This window comes from Mercenaria mercenaria, chromosome 2, assembly GCF_021730395.1.
Source record: "Mercenaria mercenaria strain notata chromosome 2, MADL_Memer_1, whole genome shotgun sequence".
Taxonomy (NCBI): Eukaryota; Metazoa; Mollusca; class Bivalvia; order Venerida; family Veneridae; genus Mercenaria; species Mercenaria mercenaria.
Window position 1 is genome coordinate 46173582 of NC_069362.1, and position 27770 is coordinate 46201351.

Here is a 27770-nt window from a genome sequence, read left to right on the forward strand (position 1 = left end):
ATAATGGTATCTTGGTAAAGCAGACTGCCGCTACTTCATTCTGATAACTTGCTTTTTGTATCTATAGCTTCAACTGAAAGGTCATGGCAGACTTGTTCATACATACAATGTTCGGATCCGTACCCCTAGACACTTCCTTTGACATTATGGTGACCTCACTTATCTCTTTCTGTTCTAGCTGTCTAACAATTTAGTTGCAAAGTACATGGATAATACAAAAGAAAAGAAGAAACACTTCCAGTTTTACCATTTTATATTTTGGTTTTTCATCAATTTTCTGCCAAATAACCATTACATGTCCCTGTGAACATGTTTCATAAAATTACACATCAAATCATACAGTTGTGTATATTCAATGACAAACACAAGCAAATATAACAAAGATTTTCCCTGTAATGTAAGCAACTTTGTACAGAACTGAAGATAATACAGTACTTTCTTCATATGACACATAGTCATTGCTTAATGTCATAAAATGACATAACAAATGATGTAGCTCACACTGGTGAAAGTAGTCAAGAAAATTTTCATCAACCAAACTAAAACTGTTAATAAAACACTTGCATTTACCTGTTTCATAATTGTGTTACTAGAAATTGATTTTCATCTCCATTACTGGTAAATATTTTTTGCCTTTAAAATTAAAAAAAAACTGGCCCAAAAATTGAGAGCCACAGCACTTGCCGCTACCCTTTCTTATATACAGGCAAGCTGAAATGGCTACACTTTTCAGCTAGAAAATAATTTTGTTTCAATAATTATTAGTAGAATGGGGGCATTTTATGTTGTGACATTCTTTAAAACTTGCCCTATCTCATGTTTTTTGTTTGTTTGTTTTTTTTGCCTTGTTGCTGTGACAACCTATACCTAGATTACCTAGAATAAATTTTATTGAAATGTCAAGAAACTGCAACAATGTTAAGTGAAGTTGTAAAACTGAAAAGCACATCTCTCTCTTTGGTAAGACAGCCATTAGACTGGGCTATACTCCAGGCTCAACTTTATATGTAATGCAAGAAAAAAATGCTGATAAAATCGTAAAAATATCTGTATTAACTCTCATCCTGTACAAAATTGCTACATGTACAAGAAAGGTGCACAACACTAATTAAATGGATGATGTAATGTTCTTAATTCAAAACCATTCAGTCACTTCAGTAATATTTAAGTAGCTGTCCTAATTACGTAAACTTATTACCAATATAACAAAACGAAAAACAAGAGGACCATGATGGTCCTGAATCGCTCACCTATCCCCACATGACCCAGTGTTGAACTGAGTATGACGTCGTTATTTCTATAAAAAATTCTGACCAATTTTCATGAAGATCCATTGAAAAATATGACCTCTAGAGAGGTCACAAGGTTTTTCTATTATTTGACCTAATGACCTAGTTTTTGAAGGCACTTTTGAAGTAGACCTAGATATCATCAAGGTGAACATTCTCACCAATTTTCATGAAGATCTCATGAAAAATATGGCCTCTAGAGAGGTCACAAGGTTTTTCTATTTTTCGACCTACTGACCTAGTTTTTGACCCCACATGACCCAGTTTCAAACCTGACCTAGATATCATCAAGCTGAAAACTCTCACCAATTTTCATGAAGATCCATTGAGAAATATGGCCTCTAGAAAGGTCACAAGGTTTTTCTATTTTTAGACCTACTGACCTAGTTTTTGATCGCACGTGACCCAATTTCGAACTGGACCTAGATATCATCAAGATGAACATTCTGATCAATTTTTATGAAGACCTCTTGAAAAATATGGCCTCTAGAGAGGTCACAAGGTTTTTCTATTTTTAGATCTACTGACCTAGTTATTGATCGCACGTGACCCAGTTTCGAACTTGACCTAGATATCATCAAGTTGAACATTCTGACTAATTTTTATAAAGATCCCATGAAAAATATGGCCTCTAGAGAGGTCACTAAGTTTTTCTATTTTCAGACCTACTGACCTAGTTTTTGACCCCACATGACCCAGTTTCAAACTTGACCTAGATATCATCAAGGTGAACATTCTGACCAATTTTCATGAAGATCCATTGAGAAATATGGCCTCTAGAGAGGTCACAAGGTTTTTCTATTTTTAGACCTACTGACCTAGTTTTTGACCCAACGTGACCCAGTTTCGAACTGAACCTAGATATCATCAAGGTGAACATTTTGACCAATTTTCATGAAGATCCATTGAGAAATATGGCCTCTAGAGAGGTCACAAGGTTTTTCTATTTTTAGACCTACTGACCTAGTTTTTGACCCCACGTGACCCAGTTTCGAACTTGACCTAGATATCATCAAGGTGAACATTCTGACCAATTTTCATGAAGATCTCATGAAAAATATGGCCTCTAGAGAGGTCACAATGTTTTTCTATTTTTAGACCTACTGACCTAGTTTTTGACCGCACATGACCCGGTTTCGAACTTGACCTAAATATCATCAAGATGAACATTCTGACCAACTTTCATAAAGATCCCATGAAAAATGTGACCTCTAGAGTGGTCACAAGTAAAAGTTTACGCACGCACGCACGGACGGACGGACGACGCACGATCACAAAAGCTCACCTTGTCACTTTGTGACAGGTGAACTAAAAAAAAAAGGAATGAAAAAATATCAATGGTTCTTCCCGAAACAAATAGCGAAGTTAATAGCTTAACAGAATAATATCTTTTCTAACATGCAACACTAAAATACATTTAATTTAAGTACCCTTTAATTATTTGTAGAATTTTATTACTTGTTTAAACTTTGCACAATTTACCTCCCTTGTTATTTATCAGAGTGAAGATCAACTGTATAGACCAATTTTGTCAGAAGTCGAAAATAGCCGCTTGGCACAATGAGGGGTAAACCTTAAAATAACACCATTTTATATTAATATGGACAATTAGAAAATTCATTAATTTTGTTAAGTGTATATCACTAACCATAGCTTACCTTTAAAATTCAATAAGAATACAAATTGTAGAAACAATACAAAAACACTTGTCAATTCAAACACCTACACCCTTACATGAAAAAATGATGCTTGTTACAATAATTGCACATAAATCAAGACTAAAACAAAGTCACAAGAATCACGAGAGGTAGGCCTGACACGTGGTTAGCAAAACCGATACAGCGTTAAAAAATGTCACCGTAATGTGGAAGTACTGAAACCATTTCTTTATCGATACTGTGAAATCATTAAGGTTCTTTGGGGGCTAATTTTCCTTGATTTTGTGTCAATCCCTAAATTTAAAATCCAAAGAATATATAAAATTCCTGTTCAGTTTATCTCCAGAAGTTGAAATCCACAAATTCATATATCCATGAAAAAAAAACTTTTTGGCCAAACCCACAAAGTTTCATGCCCTTGAATTTAAACAATTTCACAGTTACAGTAAGGTCTATTTATTTATTTATTTTGTTGGGTTTAACGTCGCACCGACACAATTTTAGGTCATATGGCGACTTTCCAGCTTTAATGGTGGAGGAAGACCCCAGGTGCCCCTTCGTGCACTATTTCATCACGAGCGGGCACCTGGGTAGAACCACCGACCTTCCGTAAGCCAGCTGGATGGCTTCCTCACGTGAAGAATTCTACGCCCCAAATGAGGTTTCGAACCCACATCGATGAGGGGCAAATGGTTTGAAGCCAACGACTCTAACCACTCGGCCACGGAGGCCCCTACAGTAAGGTCTATGCTGAGACAAAAACTGGGAATGGATCTAGATCCAAACAGTTATTGGGAATTACAAAAATGGCAGAGAGAATATAGATCACCATTAGAAAGTAAACATAAATATCCGGTAAAAATGACTATGATAACTCTGTATCTATGAAGAATGCTACTGTAACTAATCTAAACAGATCAGAACCACATATAAACAGTTTTTGGTTTCTATGAGAATTATACTTTTTAATATTGGAAAAATGGATACTTTTTAGAAACAGAATATGGTTTCTTTTTGCTGGAACAAGCTTGTGAAGACATAAAGCACTTAAAATGTTTATGAATGGATAAAACTTCTCATTAGGTGACCTAAGTTCATAATGTGGACATGTATTTTCTAGACTTAGATATATCTGAAACTTCCAAATCTAAGCAAGCCATTATAAACTGACATATGCAAACAGTACTGATCAATGAGACATGAAACGGTTGATCAGGAATGAGTGGATTTTTCTCATTTCGAAAGTAAATTAACAATTGAGCCGTATGCAATATTTATGCTTTCACAGCATATAACATTGAAGAAACTAACATACAATGCTTTTTCTTCTCAATTCGGCATCTCAAGCAATAATAATGCCCAAATATAATTCCTGCAAAAACTATGAAAATTGACAGAACTAAATTTATACAGATATAGCCTGTAAGCTTTTCAATCTTTGACTTTTCCAGTTAATACAGATTGCGAAAAGTGGTGTTGGTAAAAGAGACAATGTGACTAACAACCTCGACTGTGTAAAAGCTTCTAACAAGTATAAAGAAAATTCCCTCTCTTCAATTTGACCAAGGACGACAAGCCTAATCCCTTTGAATTTGTCAGACGAAAACTTTACAATAAAAAGTAGCAATTTCTAAGTGATATTTATTCCTTTTTAAATGGGATAAACAAACAATTGCGGATGGTTTATGTATATTTATTGCTCTATGTTTTGGTCAAAACAAGACATTCTTCAGGAGTGAATTAAGTGAAAAATGTTTGAAAAGTAAAACAGGACATTTGGTTCCCCTTTGTCAAATTGAACATGGGGTAGTTTCATCCATTTCTTATGATTGTAAAATCAACTTGGATTTCTTAACAAGGAAAGAGATTACAGAGAACACAGTCAAACCCTGCTCTAGCATGGATTTGAAATCCTGTAACCTCTTGGAAACAAGTCTAAATGATCTCTCCCTTCCTAATAATATATGCCATTTATGAGAATGACAACAATATCAGTGTATTTCGAAACAGACTCTAACATGACACAATTTGTTTTTCTATTAAACAATGAAAGCTGCAAGCATGACGCCATCATGCAATAAAATCACTTAACATCACAGTTAATGCATCATAGCGTCTTGACGTCATAGTGGCATGCTGAAAATGGTTACATCACAAAATATGCAAAATAATATATCTCAAACTGATTTTTTCTTGAATAAAATCATTCTTTGTCATTCAGATGCATATTTGGATATAATTCCTTTGCATCTGAACTCCAAACAGTGACTTTATTCAACAAAGTAATCTCTGTTTAGGGTATATTCATTCTTAAGTAAATACCACATCACAATGGTTAGTTTAAAGGTTTTCTGCAGAGACTTAGATACATAGATTTATGTCAAAATACAAGTATACATTATGAGCCTGACAAATACATAAGTTTGAATTTTTGTTACTGCAATCACAACATGTTTACAAGTAAGAACGTAAAATTATGGCCATATTTCATTTCACTAGTTACAGCAAATGTTTTGTCAACAATTCTCCTAACAATTCTTTGCAAACCTGCATGTTTTGAGAGATTTCATGTAAGTAGCAACTTTATCTCCATAAGCAACCAGTAACTACACCACATAATGCTGTGAGTGAGGTCAAACAAATTTAGACATACTGTTTTTCCTCAGTTCTTACAGTAAACCAGAGACTGCATGTCCATTTGATCTAATTCATGACCTCGGAAAAGGTTATCAAATATTCCTCTTCAAGCTGGCCAATCAAACTGACAAATGTATATCTATGTTATTACAGATATTGAAATAGAAATTTGTTTAAAATATGAAAAATGGAGCAGTGAATGAAATGCAAGAAAATGTATTAAAATATTAACTAGCCTAATAATGACATGTTATGCTATCTACCGACATCTCTGAGAGAACCTTGGAATTCTTTCAATATGTACATTCTTGTATGTACATGTACACTCTTATATGTACAACTGCACATTCATATATGTACAACTGCATTAACTCGAAAAATAATTCACACGAAAATGTACAACACTGAAATGAGTATGCGAAAAATAAATAACATGATTCAATGACTGTGTTTGGATTTGTAATGCAATAACAATATAAGTACAGATTTCACATTTCAAAACATATCACCATAATTACATCAAATTAAATTAGATTTTATTTACTAAGTATAATGTGCCTTAGTGTTAAACTGTTTCACCTTAATCAGGTTAAAAATCTTATGTCGGCAAGAAACTCTTCTGTATTCAAGGGGACCCTTTTTTAATTAAATTTTTAGGGTACTGCATAACTGTCTGTATATCTGAGAACTTACTTATAAATAAGAAAATGACAAAATATGTTACAAAGATGTCAATTATTTAGTAAAATCATTTCGAATGCACTGTTATCTATGGTTAAAATATCAAAACAAAAAGTATCTCCTTGTAATTTTATAGACTTTAAGTTTTTAAGGATACTTTTAGAAATACATCTACCGCATAATATCCTGTCAATGCCAAGACACAGACAAGTGGTCACAGTAACTAATTTTAGCTTGCCTGTGAAACAAGATTAAGCTCATTTACGTATATTAACTTGGTTTGTTTAAGCTCATTTAAGCTTATAAATTCAGTCTCTCCCTAGGAAAAACCAATAAGTGTAAGAATGCATAGACTCAACCATGAGGGGGCTTGCATGTACAAGCCCTGGTTGAGCGATCATTCTTTTTTTGTTTTTATAACTTGCTTTTTTGATTCAATTTCTGTTTTGGACATAAACTTAATAACAAACCTAAGAAACAATTGTGACATGTCATACTTTTTCCTTTTAACATGTATAAAAAAAATACACAAATACTTAAAAATTCTACGATTTAACATGAGACAGTATTTGATTCTCTAAAGCCTATATCAAATATTTACTGTACAGTGTGAGATCTACACCGTGTATAGACAGATCACAGTTTTATCTACTCTACTTCACCACTCAAAATCTAGATTCTAATTGTGACTAGATACCCTAGTAATATCATCTTCTTACGATAAAAAAAAAGCTTGCTTTACAGCTACTAGCATCCAGATTTACATCATTTCTGTTTTAGAAATCAAGATTTCGTTTCATTTGGGTTTAAACATTTTTTAACAGTTATCCAGTCCTGGATTCAGTACCAGTTCTGATTTGTTCTCAGCAAGTTCCTTACAACTTCCCCAAGTAAATCAGAAGTGGACAAATAACTCAACAGTGACACTTCTTGCAAGGACATCAAACTTGCAGCATCTTCATTCATTCTCTTGGTAGTCTGCATACAAAGCTAGCCGGAGAGGCTTAAGATCAAATACTTTAAGTGTTTTTCAAATTATTTTTACATTTGTATAATTAAACAGATTCACATTTTAATGTGTCTTTATGTACCTCTAAAGTAAGGAAACACCTACTGGTAGTAACCAACATCTACAGATAATCATCTGACAAATTGTAGTTGCTTATTACACGTAAATCTTCATGTCTAAACTTAAATGTTTTGGTTTTACGATTACATTTTTTTTTTAAAACAGCAGAGCTGTGTTGGAAAACAGTACAATTTAACTGTACTTTGCAGATCACACTAAAGAGATATAATATTCAGTAGTCTCAATTCATATTCATTTCTGTTTCAGAAATTATGATGTAAATCTGGTGGCTGGTAGCTTTTTTGTATTCTTAGCTTTTCTTTAGTGATGCCATCCTTTATTTTGTAGCTTTATATACCAATGCTCTTCAATAGCGACATAAAATGACTCGAGTGTTAGGCCTACAAAATAAGGTTATTTAATAAACCATTCTGGTTAAAGTGGCGAAAATGGCATCTGGTTGAACGTCAACAGTTTTCAACAACCTGTTTTTGACATTTCATCTACATTTTTCACAACCTTGTGCAAAATTTCTTCGGTATTACTTTTTTTACTTTCAATAATTTCCTTTTTACCGATTCTTTCTCTTGATTCCTTCTTGGATTTTTAGTCCAATGTTGCGACTACATCACATGGTAGGTTGTGCACACACAATAATGTGCAAGACTTAACAATTCGAAACACAAAAATGTCGATTTCACAGCTTAGCACATCCAAAGCTGCAATCATACGTCTAAATACAGCTCAATTACGGATATTACGATTGGCAGTTCATATGTAAATGGTGAACAACTCTCTGAAAAGTTGCAAATACAATAACATCAAATCAATCAATGCCTTTCACCATTAAATACATTAATCAAAACAACAAGAGTATTTTTCAAGCAACACTGGCCAAAACAATCGTTTCATTCCTGTCGAAAAATGAATATCATGTTGATGATGCGCATAAAGTTTGTATAACAATAATTCCTATCTAAAACAGTGTCAACGACACGCTTGGATGATTTGACGATGGCACAGTTACACAGGTATTTTCACGTTCGGTTGTGGATGAACCACTGCCGCTCTGGTCATTCTTTTGGTCCTGAAATAGATAAAAAGATAATAATTATTCATATCTTATGTATGGTAGTCGGTACAAGATTATGTCATCAAGGTAATAGACCAATAGACAAAACATCATCTAAGCACAAAAAATGGGTAACTGCACTGAGATCAAGAGGCATTTCTCTACTTTTTGTTCTGAGCTGATGACAAATGGCAATTTCCATGCTATTTTTTATTATCTTATGCTATTTCAATGTTTTTCACCAGTTGAAGACACGCTAAAGGCATGTTAAGGTAGTTAATGACTCACTATACTAACTGGGTATAACAGCAACGAAATTGCTGATTGTCAATTCAGGTCGATTATCTTAAATTCATGAAATTCAACAATAAAATGTAAAATTAAGAGCCATCTCTCTTAACTGTGATCTTACAACATAAATAATTTGTAGATAATGAAATGATTGATTGCATTTTATCTTGTGTAAATGACATAACTTTGAATATCTTTTAAATATTCTACACTGATAAAGTCCCTTGTCTAAAATATCAAAATAATCTTTAAACTTTCAAAAAAACTAGAGCTATCACTAAAGGTGATGAATGTACCCCCGCATGCACTGACACAGTACATTGCAATTTGACACACACAAGATTGTATAATTATGTGGACTGTATGTATATAGACTGTATGTATACAGTATAGTATATAGTATAGTAACAAAAACAAAGTCCCATAACTATGCAGAATATTTATCTAAAAGAATGTAACATGCAGCATGCACAACTAGGGTTGGTGTGAAGTTTCATTAAATTGTGTGTAAGGGTTTGGTAGATTAGGCACGCACAAGACTGCATATGCAGACTGTAGGTACATAGTATGTTAACAAGAAACAAAGTCCCATAACTCTGCAACTTTTGTCGCTGAAAGAATCTAACATGCCCCATGCACAACTGCTGTTGGTACTGGTCACTTGTGTGAAGTTTCATTAAATTGTGTCAAGGGGATGAGGAGAGATTGTGCGCACCAGATTGTGTCTATGTATATAGTAACAAAAAAACAAAGTCCCATAACTCTGCAATTTTTTTTTTCTAAAAGAATCTAACATGCCCCAAGCACAACTACTGTTGGTACTGATCACTTGTGTGAAGTTTCATTAAATTCTGTCAAGGGGATAAGGAGAGATGGTGCGCACAAGATTGCGTCTACGGACAGACGACCAGACGGACAGACAGACAGACAGACAGACAGACAGACAACCTGAAACCAGTATACCCCCCCTTACAACTTTGTTGTCGGGGGGTACAAAAATCATATTATTGACTGAACATGAAAATGTTACTGGCTAACAATATGATGATGGACCGACAGAAAACCAACATGGTGCATTTGCGACCTGCATCCGACAGGTCAGGATCCATGCTGTTCGCTAACGGTTTCTCTAATTGCAACAGACCTTGAAAGCGAACAGCATGGATCCTGACCAGACTGCATGGATGCGTAAGTTGGTCTGGATCCATGCTGGTCGCAAACGCACTATGTTGGTTTTCTCATGGCGCGGCTCATTTAACATTCTGTACCATACCATATCTGCAAGCACATAAAATTCCTAAGCTATTTCTGGTAATATAAGACTGTTGTTCTAACATGACACTTTAAACAATACAACCAAAATCTAAACATGCATTCCATAGCACAGAAATAACATTATTTCAATCTTTCCCATGCAATATCACATTCTAGGGTACAAACACTCCGATGCTTTGCCTACTCATTACTTCAACCGGCGCTATGAAAACAACACACACATAACATAAAATATCAACAAGTACAACCATTACCACATTAACAGTTACTGGATGTGATACTGCAAGAGTCAAAATGACCTCAATGATAAAGGTTATGTGCATATTCACTAAAGAGCAATACCGTTTGAAAATGGCTATTACTTTGAAACACCCAGCCATATCATACTTCAAAAATAATCCTCATGTGCAGAAAGGCAGAAGAGGTTGTTTTGTTGGGTATAACATCACATCAGCACAATTACAGGTCATATTAAGATTTTCAAGATTTCCATGATGGAGGAAGACCCCAGGTGCTCCAGAGTGCATTATTTCAGGCCCGGTAGAACTACCAGCCTTCCGCATGCCAGTTAAAAGGCTTCCTTGCATGAAAGAATTCTACACCTCAAGCGAGGTTTCGAAAACAGTGAGGCTACTGTTACAGTGTACATTGTTTGAACACCCCTGAGTTGTCCAGATAGAATTATCTCATTATCATGCACAAAACTTTTATCTAAAAGGTCATTTTGAATTCAACTTTATCTACTAATCATTTAGGATAATGTGTCAGCTGAACAGATCAATATAAACAAGTTTGTCATTCAGTATGACTGAACCAGTTTCAACAAGAGCACCGCACAACGGAGCAATAAATATACACCCGAAGATATGACTTTTGACCCCTAAGTGTGACCTTGACCTTGAAGCGAGCCATCTGAAACATGCGCTCTGCACGTCGTCTCGATGTGGTGAACATTTGTGCTAAATCTCTTTGAACAGTTCAAGAGTTACAGAGCGGACACAAAATAAAGTCATATTACCTTTGACCCCCAAGTGTGACCTTGATTTGAAACAAGCCATCGTCTTGATGTGGTGAACATTAGTGTCAAGTTTCTTCAAAATCCTTCAAGGGATTCAAGAGTTACAGAGCGGACATGAAATTGCTAACAGACGGACTTACAGATGGACACTGACATCATAACATAATATGCTCCCTTTGTGCGTAAAAAAATCAAAGACATTTTATTTATGACAGACAGCCATCAGAAACAAAAAAAAAAAAAAAAGAAAGCTATTTTAACCAATATCTAGTTTTAAAATAACAAATGAGTTTATACGGATCTGATTTACTGACATCTCTTCCTAAATAATTTATACTTGTGTACAAAGCATAGTCTTAACTGTTAGTAAATACATATCCGGTTAGTTCGTACTAAAAACTTCTGTATTGTGTATTTGCTTCAATTCTTTTAGTCAATTCATTTTCATTTTTTTTTCATGTAGAATAAACATATAATTATGTTTACAACACAACAAAATAACTTAAATAAAACAAAACAACAACTCCTATCTGTCTTACCCCTTCTTATAACTTCTGCAGCATATAATAGGAAATAGTATCAGCAAAATGAATTTTATTATAAGTAAGTTACAAACTTTCATTTGCTTTCTGTGTCCAACAAATGAATATTATCAATTTTGTTGTGATGTAACAGCTCAGTAAATTTGACTGTTCATTTGCTGTAAACTAAAACTTGTTTCATCAGGTTCACAGGTTATTAAACTGAAGGAAGTTTTCTTTCCTGTATCAAATAAAAATACGGGCTTGTGTTAATTGGTCATCTTCAGAGTGAAAGGGTTTTTTAATTGTAAATTTCAAACGCGGAAGAAAAAATAATATTATTCAGACATTGGCAATGAAACAAGGAAATAAATGGAAATTCAATAAAAGTCCACTCTGGCAGAAAAAAAAAGATGGCTGCATGGCAAACTAAACTTTAACATATAACCTAAAAGAACATGATATAATACTTTTCCTTAAGCTCTTGGAAAAAAAGTCCTTTTCTTGACAAATACTGAAAGCTTACATAAAACAGAATCATTAACATTTATGATGAAACTTTGTCAACATCAGACCTGTAATATAAACTGCAAACAACTTTAACTCTGAAGCTCCAACCCTAGCTACTAAAGCCAGAGGCTGTCCTACTTCGATACCTAAGCCTTAAAGTCCGGATAGAATATTATTTTGCGCGGAGCTTTGGTCCACAGGACATCTCGGACTTTTCCACTTTCGTACCTGAAATGTTTCAACTTGTTTAACAATCAACTTGTAAGCTAGAAATATGATCATAGTGCAACAACAAAGCCCAAAGCAGTCCCAACAGACTATCCTAGCTAAATTGTGATCATTAAATTAAAATGTCAAATTGTGTACTAGCTAAATTGTGATCATTAAAATAATTAAAATGTCAAATTGTGTACTAAGAAAAAAAAGAAAACTAAAGCGCTCATGAAATGACACACATGTGCCATGCAAGACCTATTTCACATTTGCGCTATGGTGTGGAGAAAAACCAATGGGTCAATTTGAACAGAAATTCGAGAGCTTGTTTTAATTTATCTTGCCAGAAACCAACTACCATTTTGCATTTTCTCTTACTTTGTAACTTCTTCCTTTTTTTTCTTTCCTTTTTAAACATCACATCAACTTTATTATCAGTCATATTGCAAATTTCCAATTTTTCATGGTGGAGGAAGACCCAAGATGACCCAGTATTCATCAAGTTTCACATCTAAAGTTTAGATTGAAGATGCAATAAAGCAAAATTTTCAGTTTTATCTCTCACTGTTACATAACCTCTAATTATTATAATTATGAAACTTTCATCTAATTATTATGAAACTTTGCATGAATGTCCCTCCTACAGCTAAAAGTTCAGAAAAATTTCAGCAATATAAAATTTCTATGAGCGAACTGAATATTTAGCATTCATATGTCGAAATCTAAATTTCAGACCTTAAACATTGATTAATAATGGCCTTTTTTTATGATGTCCATCCTGAAAACACTACTGTGTATACCCTGAAAAATAATGCATGAAACAAAGGCATTTCCAAATACACGCCTATAATCTACACTTTGCAACCACTATGTTTCAGTTCTTGCCCAATGCACATGCTGTTAGTATTAATGAGTATGCAGAAAGAATGGGTATAAATCTCAGACCTGTAAACTGTCTAATACGGTTCCATAGCGCTGAGCTGAAGTAATAAGTGGCAAAAGTCTTATGCTGTTCAATTCATGTAATATTGCAGTTTTAAGATCAGAAAACAAGAGATGTCACTTGTAAGTGACGAATGCCCCTTCAGGTGGAGTGCAAGGGCCTGTTACATTTACCGTAACTCTTACATGGAACACATCTCTTCATGTATAAAATTTGTATATAATTTCATGGGAAACTTTTGAACTGTTTTACAAGTTATAGAAATGCATAGTGTTTTGGGCGGCTTGACTAACAAACATACAGAGTCGGTTCAATTACTACAGTAAAGATTATGTAAGTAATGTACGCTGTCAATCAAGATTCCATACTGCTGTGATGAAAATTAAATTTGCAGCCAAACTAATAAATGTTGCAGTTCAATTTATTTATTTATTTGGGGTTTACGGCGCACCAACACAGTATAGTTCAAGGAAACAAAGTCACTGAAATTTTATTGAAATATTGCACACAGCTAATGGAGTTTTACTGCTCACTTGCACACAGATTCACATGCTCTGCAGCTATGGAAGTTACTTAGAATATGATCGTCACATTCACTATTATAATAGCCTCATAGATACAGACTGATAAATGTTTTACTGAGGGAAAGTCTCCCACACTTCGAACTGCTTCAGCTTTTGCAAAAAGGAAATTCCATGTTTTAAGTTTTACAGCCAGTAAGCATTATTAGCAACACACAAAAAGATGACATTCATTGAAAATAAAAAAATGATGATATACAAGTATTTCAACATTCCGAAAAAAAGACATGATTTTATGGTTTGGAGAATCTTATGCAACATTATGCTTAAATACTGAATGTTAAGGTGATGTTATATTGATATTACCTAAAAAGAACCAACTTGAAAAAAAAAGAAGAGGTAGCAATATTTAATTACATTTACAGAGACAGAAACTCTACATATGAGCCGCGCCATGAGAAAACCAACATAGTGCGTTTGCGACCAGCATGGATCCAGACCAGCCTGCGCGGAGTCTGGTCAGGATCCATGCTTCACTTTCGAATCCTAATGCAATTAGAGAAACCGTTAGTGAACAGCATGGATCCTGACCAGACTGCGCGGATGCGCAGGCTGGTCTGGATCCATGCTGGTAGCAAATGCACTATGTTGGTTTTCTCATGGCGCGGCTCATATTCTTTGAACTGTCCAGCTAAACAACTATTTAAGCAAATGATATTCAACTTAAGATTTTTCTCAAAGCTTTACCACACAAACCATCAAAATAAAACCTACAACAAATCTTAAAAGAACAGATTTCTACTTAATTTTGCAAAAACATAAATTAGAACATAGACATTTTTACCAGTAAGTAACAGAATGCAAATTAAACTGCAATCTATGAATGAATGATGTAATTTATTAGTGTGCGAGTGATTTCAAGTAAAAAAGGCTTCACAATTTTTCCACCACACTGACTCACCTTGGAGAATTTACAGGACTATTTCCACTTCTGGGATTGCTACCTCGGGGCGGATCTTTTACAAAGTTTCGGCAGGAGGCTAACTTGTTCTCTAGTGCCTGAAAAGGAAATATTTCAATAAACCCTAATTAAAAAATTGTTTTTATCCTATGAATTTAACATTCAGGTGCATGTATTTGAAATGTTTAGAAACCAGTCTCTGGATGCAATCCATACCATTGGTTGATTTGAGGACTGTGCTCAGATTCTACCAGTCAAATGCTTGAGTTTACAAACTGGTCTCCATTCTCAGGTTTAATTATCCTGAACCCAAGAACTCAGGAAAGTGAGCCAAAGAATTACCTCATGGAAGTTTTTCTGAGCTCAGTAAGAAGGGCTTATTGAATAAAAGTATGGCATCTTTTCAAAATAGGTAAGGGCAGCTTAAGTGCATAACAAAAACTTTATGTACTAATATATTCTATACTTGACACCTGAACAAAAAAAAAATCATCAAAATTTTAGTATTTCCATTTCTTCTAAGTATCTCCATTTAAAAACACCTATTGTATATAATTTTTTTACAGTAGTTATCAAATATCTGCAATCTCATAAACTCTGAGGTCAAGAATTTATCAGGCTTGCAGCCATATCATACTTTTAATACCAGGTGCTGTTATAACTTTGCTGCAGTTACAAAACAAGCTGCGATTACATTTTATTTTGCAAGTGTTGTGGCAAATAAGCAGGTTAGTCATCTTGGTAGGGGTAAAAGGTCATAAGGTGTAAAGAGTCTAGTACTCATGGGGTCAATAAGCAGTAACCTTCTATTAAGAACCTTTGACCTACTGACCCCAATTTTGCCAGACACTCTTAAAATGCTGTGAACTGAATGTTCATACTTCTAGTGCTTGGAACTGTCATCTTTGGGTAATGCTTACTGGGAAGGCAAAAAAATGTATCGCCTAGTAATCATGGGTAACCTACCAAGAACCTTTGACCTACTGGCCCCTGTGTTGCTAGGCAACCCTCCAATGCTGTGAAGTGCTAGATGGCAAAGATTCTTGAGGACTTGCCAAGTAAAGCACAACTTACTCGAGATTCGGCAAAGGCAGAAAGAATGCTGATCTTCTAGGAACGGCACATGAAGCTAGCGGGACACACAAAACATTTCATTCAGAATAGCTCTATCTAGAGATGAACTACTAAACACCATGCTTATGATGTTTATGTGTTTAAAAATGATGTTCTGTGCTTAAAAAGAATTTCTTACTGGTGATTCTTATTAAAACACAAAAATAGGCCAGTGAAACTAATTCCTAGGTTACAGTCCAAGCCCAGCTTAATATTTTTGTCCAGCTGCTGCAGTCTCTATTGTTCACTGTTCATATTTTTATATATTTCATAAGCTGATATCAAAAATAGGACTATTGGAACTGCAACAGCCACACTCTCTTGTTTGATGACAAGTCTGAGTAACCCAAGACCTGTCTACACTGGCCTAATCTTGGTCAAAGTCAATCCAAAAATTTACATATCAGATACACCATGTTCAACCGGTAGTGAGGCTTTCAGCCTTTACCTATCACTATATGCACATTCAATTTGGTCGTAATGACAATCAAAGTTGGCGCATTTACATCACTTCAGTATCACACTGCAATAGGTTGACATTACCAGTGGCAAGTGAACAGCTTTCCTTATACTCTGTTACTAACACTGTATGAAATACTTGGCCGAAACAATAATACTAAATGTCTAGACAATTCGTACATGCTTTCAGATGCACTTGCGTAAGTCGACTACCAGATTGAACATAGTGAGACAGCAACACCAAAATAATAAAACACACATAATAAGAAATGGTACATGCAAAAATGATATACTTTAACACATGATGAAATATAAATGGGACCACACAAGTTGAAAACATAAATTCTCAGAAATCTAATTGCTTTCAGATGCACTTGGCGTAAGTTCTGCACTGAACCATAGAATTCTCATCTTGAAATAGCATTAAGTGTATTTCATTTGTTTCCAATTCTTTTTCTAACAATTTTGTATTGTTATAAACTTCAAGGTGGGTTACAAACGGTATATTATCGAAAAGGTAACACATCAAAACTTGCAAGTTTTTCTCAACTATCACAAGATGTACTTACTCCGACTTTACGCAACAGATCGCCTACTATGTTAAGTGCAGATATTCGAGCTGAAGGCGTGAGTGGGGTACCGCCATTCATGGTAGGGATGCCTGCAAACAAAACACAAATGATGCACCAATCACGAAAATAAACAAAACACAATATATGAATATAAAATAGTACTTTTTGAGGTTTCAAAAGGGTTTACAGCAGTATTCCTAAACTCTGGACTTGTAATAACTTGTTCTCCACATGTAAATGTTGCCCAACATAAATCATAACAACTTTCCCACAAACATTAAGTGATGTGCTTTGATGCAGTGCCTTCTGTCAAATTTTGACAGAGATCATTAACTCTACCTGAATGACCATGGGCAACATGTCGAGCCTGCTCTTTGACCCCTTACTGTGACCTTGACCTTCGAGATAGGAACCTGGGGTTTGCACATGACACTTTGTCTCATTGAGTTAAACATTCATGCCAAATATAAACAAGATTCCTCAATGCATGTCAAAGTTATGGGCCGGACAAGATCTGACATGACCTATGACCTCCAACTGTGACCTTGACCTTTGAGATCGGAATCTCGGCTTTGCCCATGTCACTCCGTCTCACTGAAGTTAACATTCATGCCATATATAAACAAGATTGCTCCATGCATGTCAAAGTTATGGTCCAGACAAACAAATCCGGACGGACTGACGGACGCACACACATACACCAAACAGCCTTTTGGGCGACTATGTCTTTGCTTCCACAAGCAGGCTCGACAAAAATCTGAGATTTGGAGACCCAGTCTCAGAATGCTGAATTACCATTGGTTAATTTTTAAAATGAGCCTAGAAACAGCCAATCAATTGCTACAGTTTCTAGACTGGTCTCCAAACTCAGGTTTATGACCTCTGACCCTAGTACTTGACCTCATGATCTCTTATATAGAAGTACCAAATTCTTTTTACTTAAACTTAATTTCTTGGACATAAAATTCTGTTGTTATGGGCAAAAATGGACATTTCGTTGGGACATAAATTAGCAGATTTTGAATGTTAAGGATACAATAAATGGTAATTTCATTTGTTAATTGGGATTAAATTTTGCGGACTGATGAAACCACATAACCCCAAAAATTAGTCCCCCATGAATATTGATGATTTCACAGTATGTTACTTCTAAGATATATTGGGGTTAGAAAGAATAGAGAAAACTAACATGCAAACTTTTAACATGCTTTTTTTAAAGATTGTAAAAAATGAATAAAAAGTAAACACAATATGAGAGTATTCATTTAGTGAATGCTAGTCATTCATCACCTAAAATCCATTTCATGCCAAATATTTAATATTACACTCTAACGAAACATTCAAACTCCAATAAATCTCATATTTTGCTGTTATAACTTCCAAATGGAAAACATTGTTTTACTTGTGACTTCTACATATAATGTACATATAAACTGAAATTTCATTCAAAATATCATGCATTATTTATCTTTTTTAGGGGGTGGGGGGCTGGTTTTAACATCACTTCAACACAATTATAGCGACTTTTCAGCTTTTCATGGAGTAGGAAGACCCCAGGTTCCTGCCTGTGACAACAGTGTGCACCTAGGTAGAACCACCAAAGAATTCTACACCCAAAGTGAGGTTTCAAACCCACAGCGGTGAGGGGAATGTGTTTATAACTCAGCGGCCTTAAAACACTCGGCCACAGAGACCCGAGTCCAAATGGAATCTTTATAACTAATACTGTTACATAACAAAATGTGATATCTAATAATTATTATTCCATCTGAAAAATTTTTAATTTGGACTATTACTGAGAAACATATGGCAATCTGAAATTTAAGTAAATGGTTAATCATAGAGGCAGAATAATGCCAGTTATTTAGCAAATACCCTGGTCTAAAGACATAGTGCTAAAGATCAATCAATGACACAAATAATAATCCTACCGTGCATTTACCTATGCACCTTTATGACATAAGAAGAATGAACTAACTGTACGGTGAAAAACTTGGTGATAAGTCATTTCATTGTACATAGGGTCAATTTTCAAGGTAAATATTGAGGAGTTTTTTCTTGTTTTTATATATGATATGCGATATGGTACAAATAACATTATATCTGAATTTCAGTTAAAATATTGGATCCAATTTTATTTTATTAGACTTAAAACATTTTCTGATGTCATACATAATACACCTATTTGACAACTATTTCACACCCAGATAAGTTCTTCCAGCAATAATCCAATTATAACTGGGGATTAAATATCTATCAAAGCTATTAAAAGAAACTGTAGTTACATACTTAACACTTACTCGAAGTTACATTAAAGTGAAATCAGTGCTAATTCTGTAATAACAGAGCAAAATGAAAATTTAGTCTACTGAAGCCTAAGCTTCAGGCTTATATTTACATACAGATGATTACGGTCTCAGATGCACAATACGACATGTGATCATGGTTAAAAAATAGTGTAAATTGAAGTAAGGCTGAATCCCTTAGAAGTTTGTATGCCTAATTACCTCCCCTACAAAGATTATGCTGCTATGTTCTCTCTAGTATTTTTTCTCAATAAAACATCATTTCTAGTCCATGCATGAAACCCTATTCAAATGAAACAAAACATTCCTGGCAAAATGCATGGCACAGATGTTGCACAGTGATTAATGTCTCTGTCTTATGACTCATGTGAAGTTCTTTTGTTTGTTTTTAAAGACGGCAGATAATATTTCAACACAATCTGTTGTTTATAAGTAGAACATAACAATATAACAAGCTGAATATGCATCACAATATATTGGTGTCTCTAGAATGCCTTTATATTTTAGCATCAGGATTTTATATTCCTAAAATCAAGGAGTACTGCATTTTGGTTTGGTATATGTAAAAGATATCAAATAGCCTACCAGTCCACAATAATTGGGGGTTGAATTAGAAAATATTTGTTTAGGATCTACCTAATGACCTCTAGACTGTTAGGTCTGTAAACTGGTTCCAATTCTTTTCATACACAAGTTGTCCCTGAACCATATGGGACAAGGAGACAGGCTTGTGATAGAAGATACTGTGGAATCCAAGGGGTCTCTGGTTTATGGGAGGTTATCTTTCTCCAAACCAGGACAATTGCTAAGTTCTGTGGGGTTTTAGTATTTCAGGGGTTCAGGTTTAAAAGTGAACACATTTACACAGTTCTTATTTCCATCTGAAAGTTAGGACATCGCAAGCTAATATTCTGCAGATTGTTTACATAAATTTGTCACTCAACCTCATGGTAATTCATTCTTGTCTACAGCTAGAAGAGTACTTTTATTCCAATACAACACCAAGATGATCTTACCTTTATTTGGTGTTATGTTTCCACCTTGGTCTATATGATTTATTGTGCCATTTGGTTCATTTTTACTCTTCGGTTTATTATTGTTGTCGTGGGTATTATTTTGAAGCCGACTTTCCAACGACTGTGGATTTGTAGGAGTTGTGGCCCCTGAACCCGACTGAGACAGTGGCTTTTCTCGTACATCAATCTCTTGCCGTAAATCTGCGAATATGAAACAATGGTAAATGAATGTAATAGGTAGTAGACTGTAACGACAACTAGTAACATTTTCTCCACATGCAATTTCGGCATTCACAGGTTGTTATGGAAACCATTGCTCAAAATTATGAGCTAACCATTTAAAACCAAAGAACGCTGAAGTTAAAGAAGAGAATACAAAATAAAAAAAAGCTTTGTATACTTCGTTAACGGCAGAAAAATTGTAAGAACTGAAATTTTGGATGCGAATCAACAGATAAGATGGTCTAAAATGGTCGAAGAAAATTCAACAAGGAATGTATGCAGATACAAAATTTTATAATACAGACCTTAAAGGGTCATAATGACTTTGTATATAAAGGGGCTACCACATTTTTGTATATGAACATGAAATATGTTAAGTTTATATTAAACCTTATTTTCAACAATTGTTTTCTCATATGTATGTCAAGCATTTGAATTTGATTCACAAAGTAGACTGTAGAAACTACTACCGAATCCATTGTTTATGACTAACACCCTTTATAAATATAAGGAAAGAAAAACTAAGTACCATCTGCTTTTCAAGATCATAAAAACATACAAGATGATCAGAAATATAAATATGACATTTTTTTTTTTTTTTGATAATTAAAAAAAAATTGATAAAAGGGTATAAACACAGACAGTTATGTCTGGGGGTACAAACCTCTAGCTTCATCTTTCAACCTCTGCACTGTCTCACATAATGTTTCCTTGTCATCTAATTCACTTTCTAAAAATGCATTCCTTTCTATAGCCTGAAATACACAATGACATCTTTCACATTTTGATGTCTTAAATTTTACCAGATTCACAAAATGGGACAACATTTTCAATGACAAATCGAATTTTGACATCCAGAATTTTACCTTACCAAAATGGGACAAAATTTTCAATGATAAACTGACTGTGGGCATTACATGACATGAAGGCTATGATGGTCCTATATCGCCCAAATGAATACACATTCAACAAGAGCACCACCTTGTGGGTGCAGAGGCTCATCTGATTTTTTTGTCTCTGTTTAATAGAAATATTGTCCTAGCCGTGTGTTTTTATGATATTTTCCATGTCCAAAAGGGGCCATAATTCTTGCAAAAAGCAGGATGGAGTTATGTTTCTTGCTGTACACAGTCAGCTTTTGATGGTGAACAAGTGTTGAGAAAAGCTGACCTAAACATAAAACTTAACCAGGCAACGATCAAATGATGACAATAAATCATTATTTAAAAAAAAAAAATATATTAAAGATGAGCTAAAAATGTGATCAACATCAATGAAGAGGTTATGTCTTAACTACAAACGTTTAATGAAATACATGTACAACAAAACACTGATTGCTTAAAATTTATTGCAAGGGAATGATCAAAATGCTAGAGTCATCACTAGTTTCAAGTGACCAAAACATTGACCAACTTCCATAGGAAATGTTGACAGACAAACAATGTAAACCATTCCATAATATCTACAACTTTTTTCAAAACCGGCAAAAATATGGGAAGTTGTTATTCAGTTACTTCTTGTGGAGAAAAAAAAAGACTGAACATATATCAATAAACAATTCATGAGTTAACACTAGTAAGGTGTGGCCATTAATTAAACAGAGTGTGAAAATTGTACTACACTAAAAATAAACTTTAAGAAACTATTTACGTAATGTTGTTACCATGTATGACGAAGCTAAATAACTAAATTACTGCATGATTTGCATAGAAAACTGAAACAGAAATTTACAAATCATACTATAGTAGTCATCCATATCAGTGGCAATGAGGGAAACCACTGGACTGGAGAAAATGCGCAATACTATACACTAGGTAATTCACTAAACATCATTTCGAGATTTGACAGACTACAGTCATAATACACTAACAGAACTTGATCATTGCAGACAGTTACCATATTCTTTCTGAGATAAAGCTGCTTAATAAAATTTACGAATGTTTTAAATTCTCGAGTTTGGCTTTGTGAAAATTAGCGAAAATAAAAATCTCTTGAAAATATAACCTTAGTAACTGCAGTAGAATGACACGAATAAGGAAATGAAATGGGTTTTTTTTTTGTATGAAATGCCCATTTCTAATAAGTTAAAATCTGTGAAACTTTCCATAGATTTTGTTTGTTAAACTTTGTTTGTTTGTTTTGGGTTTAACGCCATTTTTCATCAGTATTTCAGCCATTTAACGGCAAGCAGAAAACCTAACCAGAGTTCCTGGATCCTGTACCAGTACACACCTGTTGTCTGCAAGTAACTGTCAACTTCCCCACATGAATCAGAGGTGGAGGACAAATGATTTCAGACACAAGGTCTTTCATAAAATTGTCACTGAGAATAATGCTCCGCCCAGGGATCAACTCATGACCGTGAGCCTTACATCAACGCTCTCCTTATTGAGCTAAGCGAGCAGGCTTTTCCATAAATCATTTAAAAATTCTGTTATTAACAATGCACATACGATAATGGCCAATAAAAAGTTATCCATCTTGTGCATAAAATTTGCTTCAACTTTGAAGTAAACAAGTTAGTTTAAACAGAATAATAAATTAGTTTTAATCCTTAAACCTATTTATTCACTTCAGTTGTAAAACAATTCATCACATAAATGAATCTATTACACTTGACTACTTCTCTGGTTTCTAAATTACAGTCATACTTTGCCATAACTTATGAAAATGATGCTGTAACAACAGATGTCAGGCACATGATGAATGTCCCTAAAGTGGTGCCCTTGCCTGCTAGTTAGGGTCAGGGTCCCCTTACTTGTGTCACCTTGACCTTGTTGAAGGTAGAGATGAGATTGTTGCATAATGTCACTTTCTCATCCTTAGTAACTTAACATATGTGTGCAGTTTCATTAGAATCTGTTCAACCTTGGACATACACTATCTGGGATAACTATATGCATGCCTTTGGGGGCTTAAAAACAATTTCGCTTCTAACAGAGATCAAACTGGAATCAAGTTTGTTTGGAGTCCAACTCTTACCCAAAACAGCCTCTACATTATTACCCTACTTACCTGATTTAGTCTGGTTTCAAAGTCTTCTAAAGATACAACTGTTGCTCTGAAATGAAACAATTTTAAGGTATTACATCATTTTTGATATACTGAATAAAGGAAAGTTGTCTCTACAGTCTGTATGTCTTTGTGTAAAGTAGATCAGATTACAAAATGTTTAACAATTGGGAAAACAGCTGCTGACTTATATGCGAGGGGCTTGCTTGCATTATCTACAAAATTTAACACCAACAAACACAAAATTTATGCTCACTCTCTCCCCCACAAGAAATTAATTTTGCAAAAAAACAAAACCACACAATTTTATGCTCAGGAAATAAAATATTTTCCCTTTATACACAAATATATAATAATACGGTTTGTTTGAAAAATACAACAATTATACAGACAGAACTGTTTATTATATCGTTGCAATAAAGTTCTACATTAATCATAATTTAAGTAATAAGTACAAATGTAATTGTTATATATTGGTAAATTCATATTTGCCATACACCGGAAATAGTAAATACAGTCATATTTACTTTCATCTATATTTAATTAAAGCATATTGCATACAATATATGATATATATTTAACCTCTATAATGAGCACTCACTTTAAACTTCAAACAGATCAGTGCATATATGAATACGCATGAATGTGAATGCATTTTAATATAAATTTTCCAAAATAATGTAAGAAATGGTATTCATGAGTTTGTAAATATTGTTCTGAGTGTATTCTATCCAATCTAGATTTGGTATGTAGAAAAATGTCTATCCAAAAATGTTCAGTTTTATTGCTTGATGTAATTATTGGGCATATCCGAAGGAAACTAGAGCTATCACTGGAGTGGTTAATACCCCAGATACGGATGCTGTGGGACAACTTTAAGTTTGAGTAATAAAAGAGAATGAAAGTGATAAAAGCTTCAACCAGAACTTTTAAGTATACAAGGGACATAATTCCTGAACGATATCCGCCAGAGTAATGCAGCTTGTGTCATAATTATGATGTAGGAAACGATGTTTACATCCTATTTTTAAATCTGAATTAAATCCATTTTGTAATAAATGAGATAACAGTGAACGTGCTTCAAAACTTTAACATGAAAAATCCAAGTAAAAAGGGGACATAATTCATGAAATATTAGTGCCACAGTTACAGACCTTGTGCCATAATGTGGAAAAACTATTTAAAGTTTATATCAAATCCATTCAGAAATAACTGAGATATAAAACTTTAGTAAAAAGAGAGCATAATTCATGAAAGAATTTTGCAAGAGTTATGAGCCTCGTGTCAAATGATGTGGTTGATGGCGAGAAACAAATAATATTTTTTAAGTCCGAAGCATTCAATCAACAGAAGTGCACCAGAACACTACCCAAGGTGCTGACACAGTTACTGGGTTGAGTAGGATAGACCTAAAAAAAACTTGGCATAGTCGAGCTAAAAAATTATGAAAATGATCTTCAGGGACCAAATTTTCTTGCATTCTGAGCAGTGACCTTTCCTAACTATAAACACGAGCTGTCTGTTGACAGCGTGCTCGACTATTCGAAGCATTGATAGAAGTATGGAGTCAAAATATTACCAGAGATTTTCAGACAAAAGAGAAAGAATAAATAAGACAAACAATGTACCTGCATTTGTGGATTTGGATAAGTCTTGCACTATATGGCAATGTGTGACCATGATGGTAAACAAGTGTTCAAAGTTTCAAAGCCATATATCAAACAGATTAGACAAAATATGGAATGGTATGCAAAACATAACTGATTTCTATGTCAAAAAAGGGCCATAACTGAGCTAAAGTCCTTGTCCTAGTTATGTAGTATTGCCTACATAATATTATGTAGATTATGACGGTTAACAAGTGGTCAAAGTTTCAAAGCCATATGACAAACAGGTTAGGTAAAATATGGACTGGTATGAAAAACTTAACTGGTTTCCAAGTCCTAAAAGGGCTATAATTCAGCCAAAATAGTTGACAGAGTTATATACTCTTGCCTACAGATAGAAATCATGATGATTAGCAAGTGTTCAAAGTTTCAAAGCCACATGTCAAATAATTTTGACAAAACATGGACGTGTACAAAAACTGAACCAATTTCCAAGTCCAAAAAGGGCCATAATTAAGCCAAAATCCTTGACAGAGTTACATACTCTTGACTACCGATAGAAATCATGATGATAAAAATTGTTCAAACTTTCAAAGCCACATGTCAAATAGTTTTGACAAAACATGGACTTGTACAAAAATTGTTCCGATTACTAAGTCCAAAAATGGCCATAATCCAGTCAAAATATTTGACAGAGTTATGTACTCTTACAGACTCCTAGATACTGTTATAATAAACAAGTGATAAAAGTTTCAAAGCCATAATATTATGTCAAACACTTAACACAAAATGTGAACTAGTACGAAAAACTTAAACAAAATTTCTAAGTAAAAAGGGGCCATAATTCAGCCAAAATCCTTGGCAGAGTTATGTACTCTTGCCTCAAACTGGACATAAAGATGGTACACAAGTGTTGAAAGTTTCAAAGCTTTATCTCAAAAGACTTTGTCAAAATGTGGACTGGTACGAAAAACTTAACCAAGGTATGACATAGACGCTGACGCCGACACCGACGTGAGTTGGATAGCTCTACTTATTCTTCGAAAAGTCGAGCTAAATACAAATCATTTTTACCTTTTCGCTCTTTCTAAGTCATCATTTGACTGTTCCAATTCTCGTATATACTTTTGCAGTTCATCTTTAAATGCTCTCACTTGTAAAAGTTCATTTTCTAAATCTGATATCTGAGTATGGCTTTGACTATGTATTGTCTCTAACTTATGCTGAAAAAAGAAAGAAAAATAAATTTAAGCAATATACTTCTAGGCAGATTTGTGTTAAATTTATTGTGAATTTAACAGTTTAGATCAAGAATGGTATTCACAAGATTCCTCATCGAAGATTTATTTGTTGGATTTAACGTTGCACCGACACAATTATAGGTCAGATGGTGACTTTCCAGCTTTGATGGTGGAGAAAGACTCTATGTGCCCCTCTGTGCATTATTTCATCACGCTCGTGCACCTGGATAGAACCATCGACCTTCTGTAAGCCAGCTGGATGGCTTCCTCACATGGTGAAGTCAACGCTCCGAGTGAGACTTGAACCCACATCGATGAGGGGCAAGTTATTTGAAGTCAGTGACCTTAACCACTCGACTACGGAGGCCCGGGCTTCCTCTTTGAAGAGTATTTGTACCAGCCTTACATCTATTCTCTGGAATATGTTATCAGGGGTTGCAAGTTTCATTCTTTGGGACTGTCTGTGTGTGGTTGCTTTACACCTGGCACTACAAAGAACCAAGGAATCTTCTAGAATTGGAGTACTTTCTTCCAAATCGTAAAATAACTAACATTCTTCTAGAAAAGTCAACCTGTGGTAACTATACGCCCTTCCAATAATTTGAGCTATCTTCTGATTACCTCCCTTGATATCATCATGTGATACCAAACGATGATGGATAGAGAAGAGGATTGATGCAAAGTTTTGGCAAGTTAGACAAAATCATCAATATCAGTATTTATACATTTTTAGCATCATCTATGTGCCTAGTTAAGAAGACGTAATACTATGTGTTTTTTTTTGTTTTTCATCACGAGTTAGTGCAAACTGAATGCATTACTGGATAAAATGTCTGAACTTTCTATACATACAACTCTATCCATCTCATACCGAAATGCGACTTCACTGAGAGGACCGAAGTTTGGCCGTGGTACACAGATTGTCTGCACTGCAGATGATACGCAAAACTTGTCAAGGTAGAAATAAAGCTTCTGAGGAGGTGTTTGATCTGACAGATATGTCTGATCCTATTTAATGTTGATTGCTATTTTCCTATTTAACATGACTTAAACCTGCCAGTCACATAATCAATTATTATATAATAGAAAATCAATGAAATATCACTAAAATCTTTTTTTTTGTCACAGCAGAGGTAAGGACAGAGAAAATAGATACATCATATGATAACTTGCTATGGTTCAATAGGTCACAATTATATAAAATTAGAATAATGTCCTTTTTATAGTAATATAAAGTCATACCAACCATCGAGGTATATTATCTGATTTGTCAATAATAGGTAAATATTTGTCGATCTATATGGCGAGGACATACTCCTTGCTCGTATCAATACCTTTAATACATTTAACAATTAGCCGCAATTTAACTTAACATTTTGATCTAACAGTATTATGCACTATAAAACAGGTCAAGATAACATACCTGTCATCGAGTTTCATCAATTCAGAACATTGTAAAATTATAAAGAAGGATGACAGCTAAGCAAAAACTTTATCACACCGTTTAATCTTTGATACATCTTTATTCCTCATGTTTCTTTCACATTTACAAAACTGATATTT

The 27770-nt window shown here is 34.4% G+C and overlaps 1 protein-coding gene across 1 annotated transcript; it reads right to left on the reverse strand.

Moving 5' to 3' along the window:
- Positions 1-235: 235 nt before the first annotated feature.
- Positions 236-26655, reverse strand: LOC123563880 (nuclear distribution protein nudE homolog 1-like). Its single transcript, XM_053525596.1, has 9 exons — positions 26569-26655; positions 26041-26189; positions 23363-23408; positions 21012-21102; positions 20126-20326; positions 16801-16892; positions 14660-14757; positions 12168-12249; positions 236-8421 (listed from the first exon to the last, which is right to left on the reverse strand). Exons 1-8 carry the CDS (start codon positions 26653-26655, stop codon positions 12168-12170), a joined length of 846 nt encoding a protein of 281 aa, XP_053381571.1. The 3' UTR covers positions 236-8421.
- Between the last annotated feature and the right edge of the window lie 1115 nt (positions 26656-27770).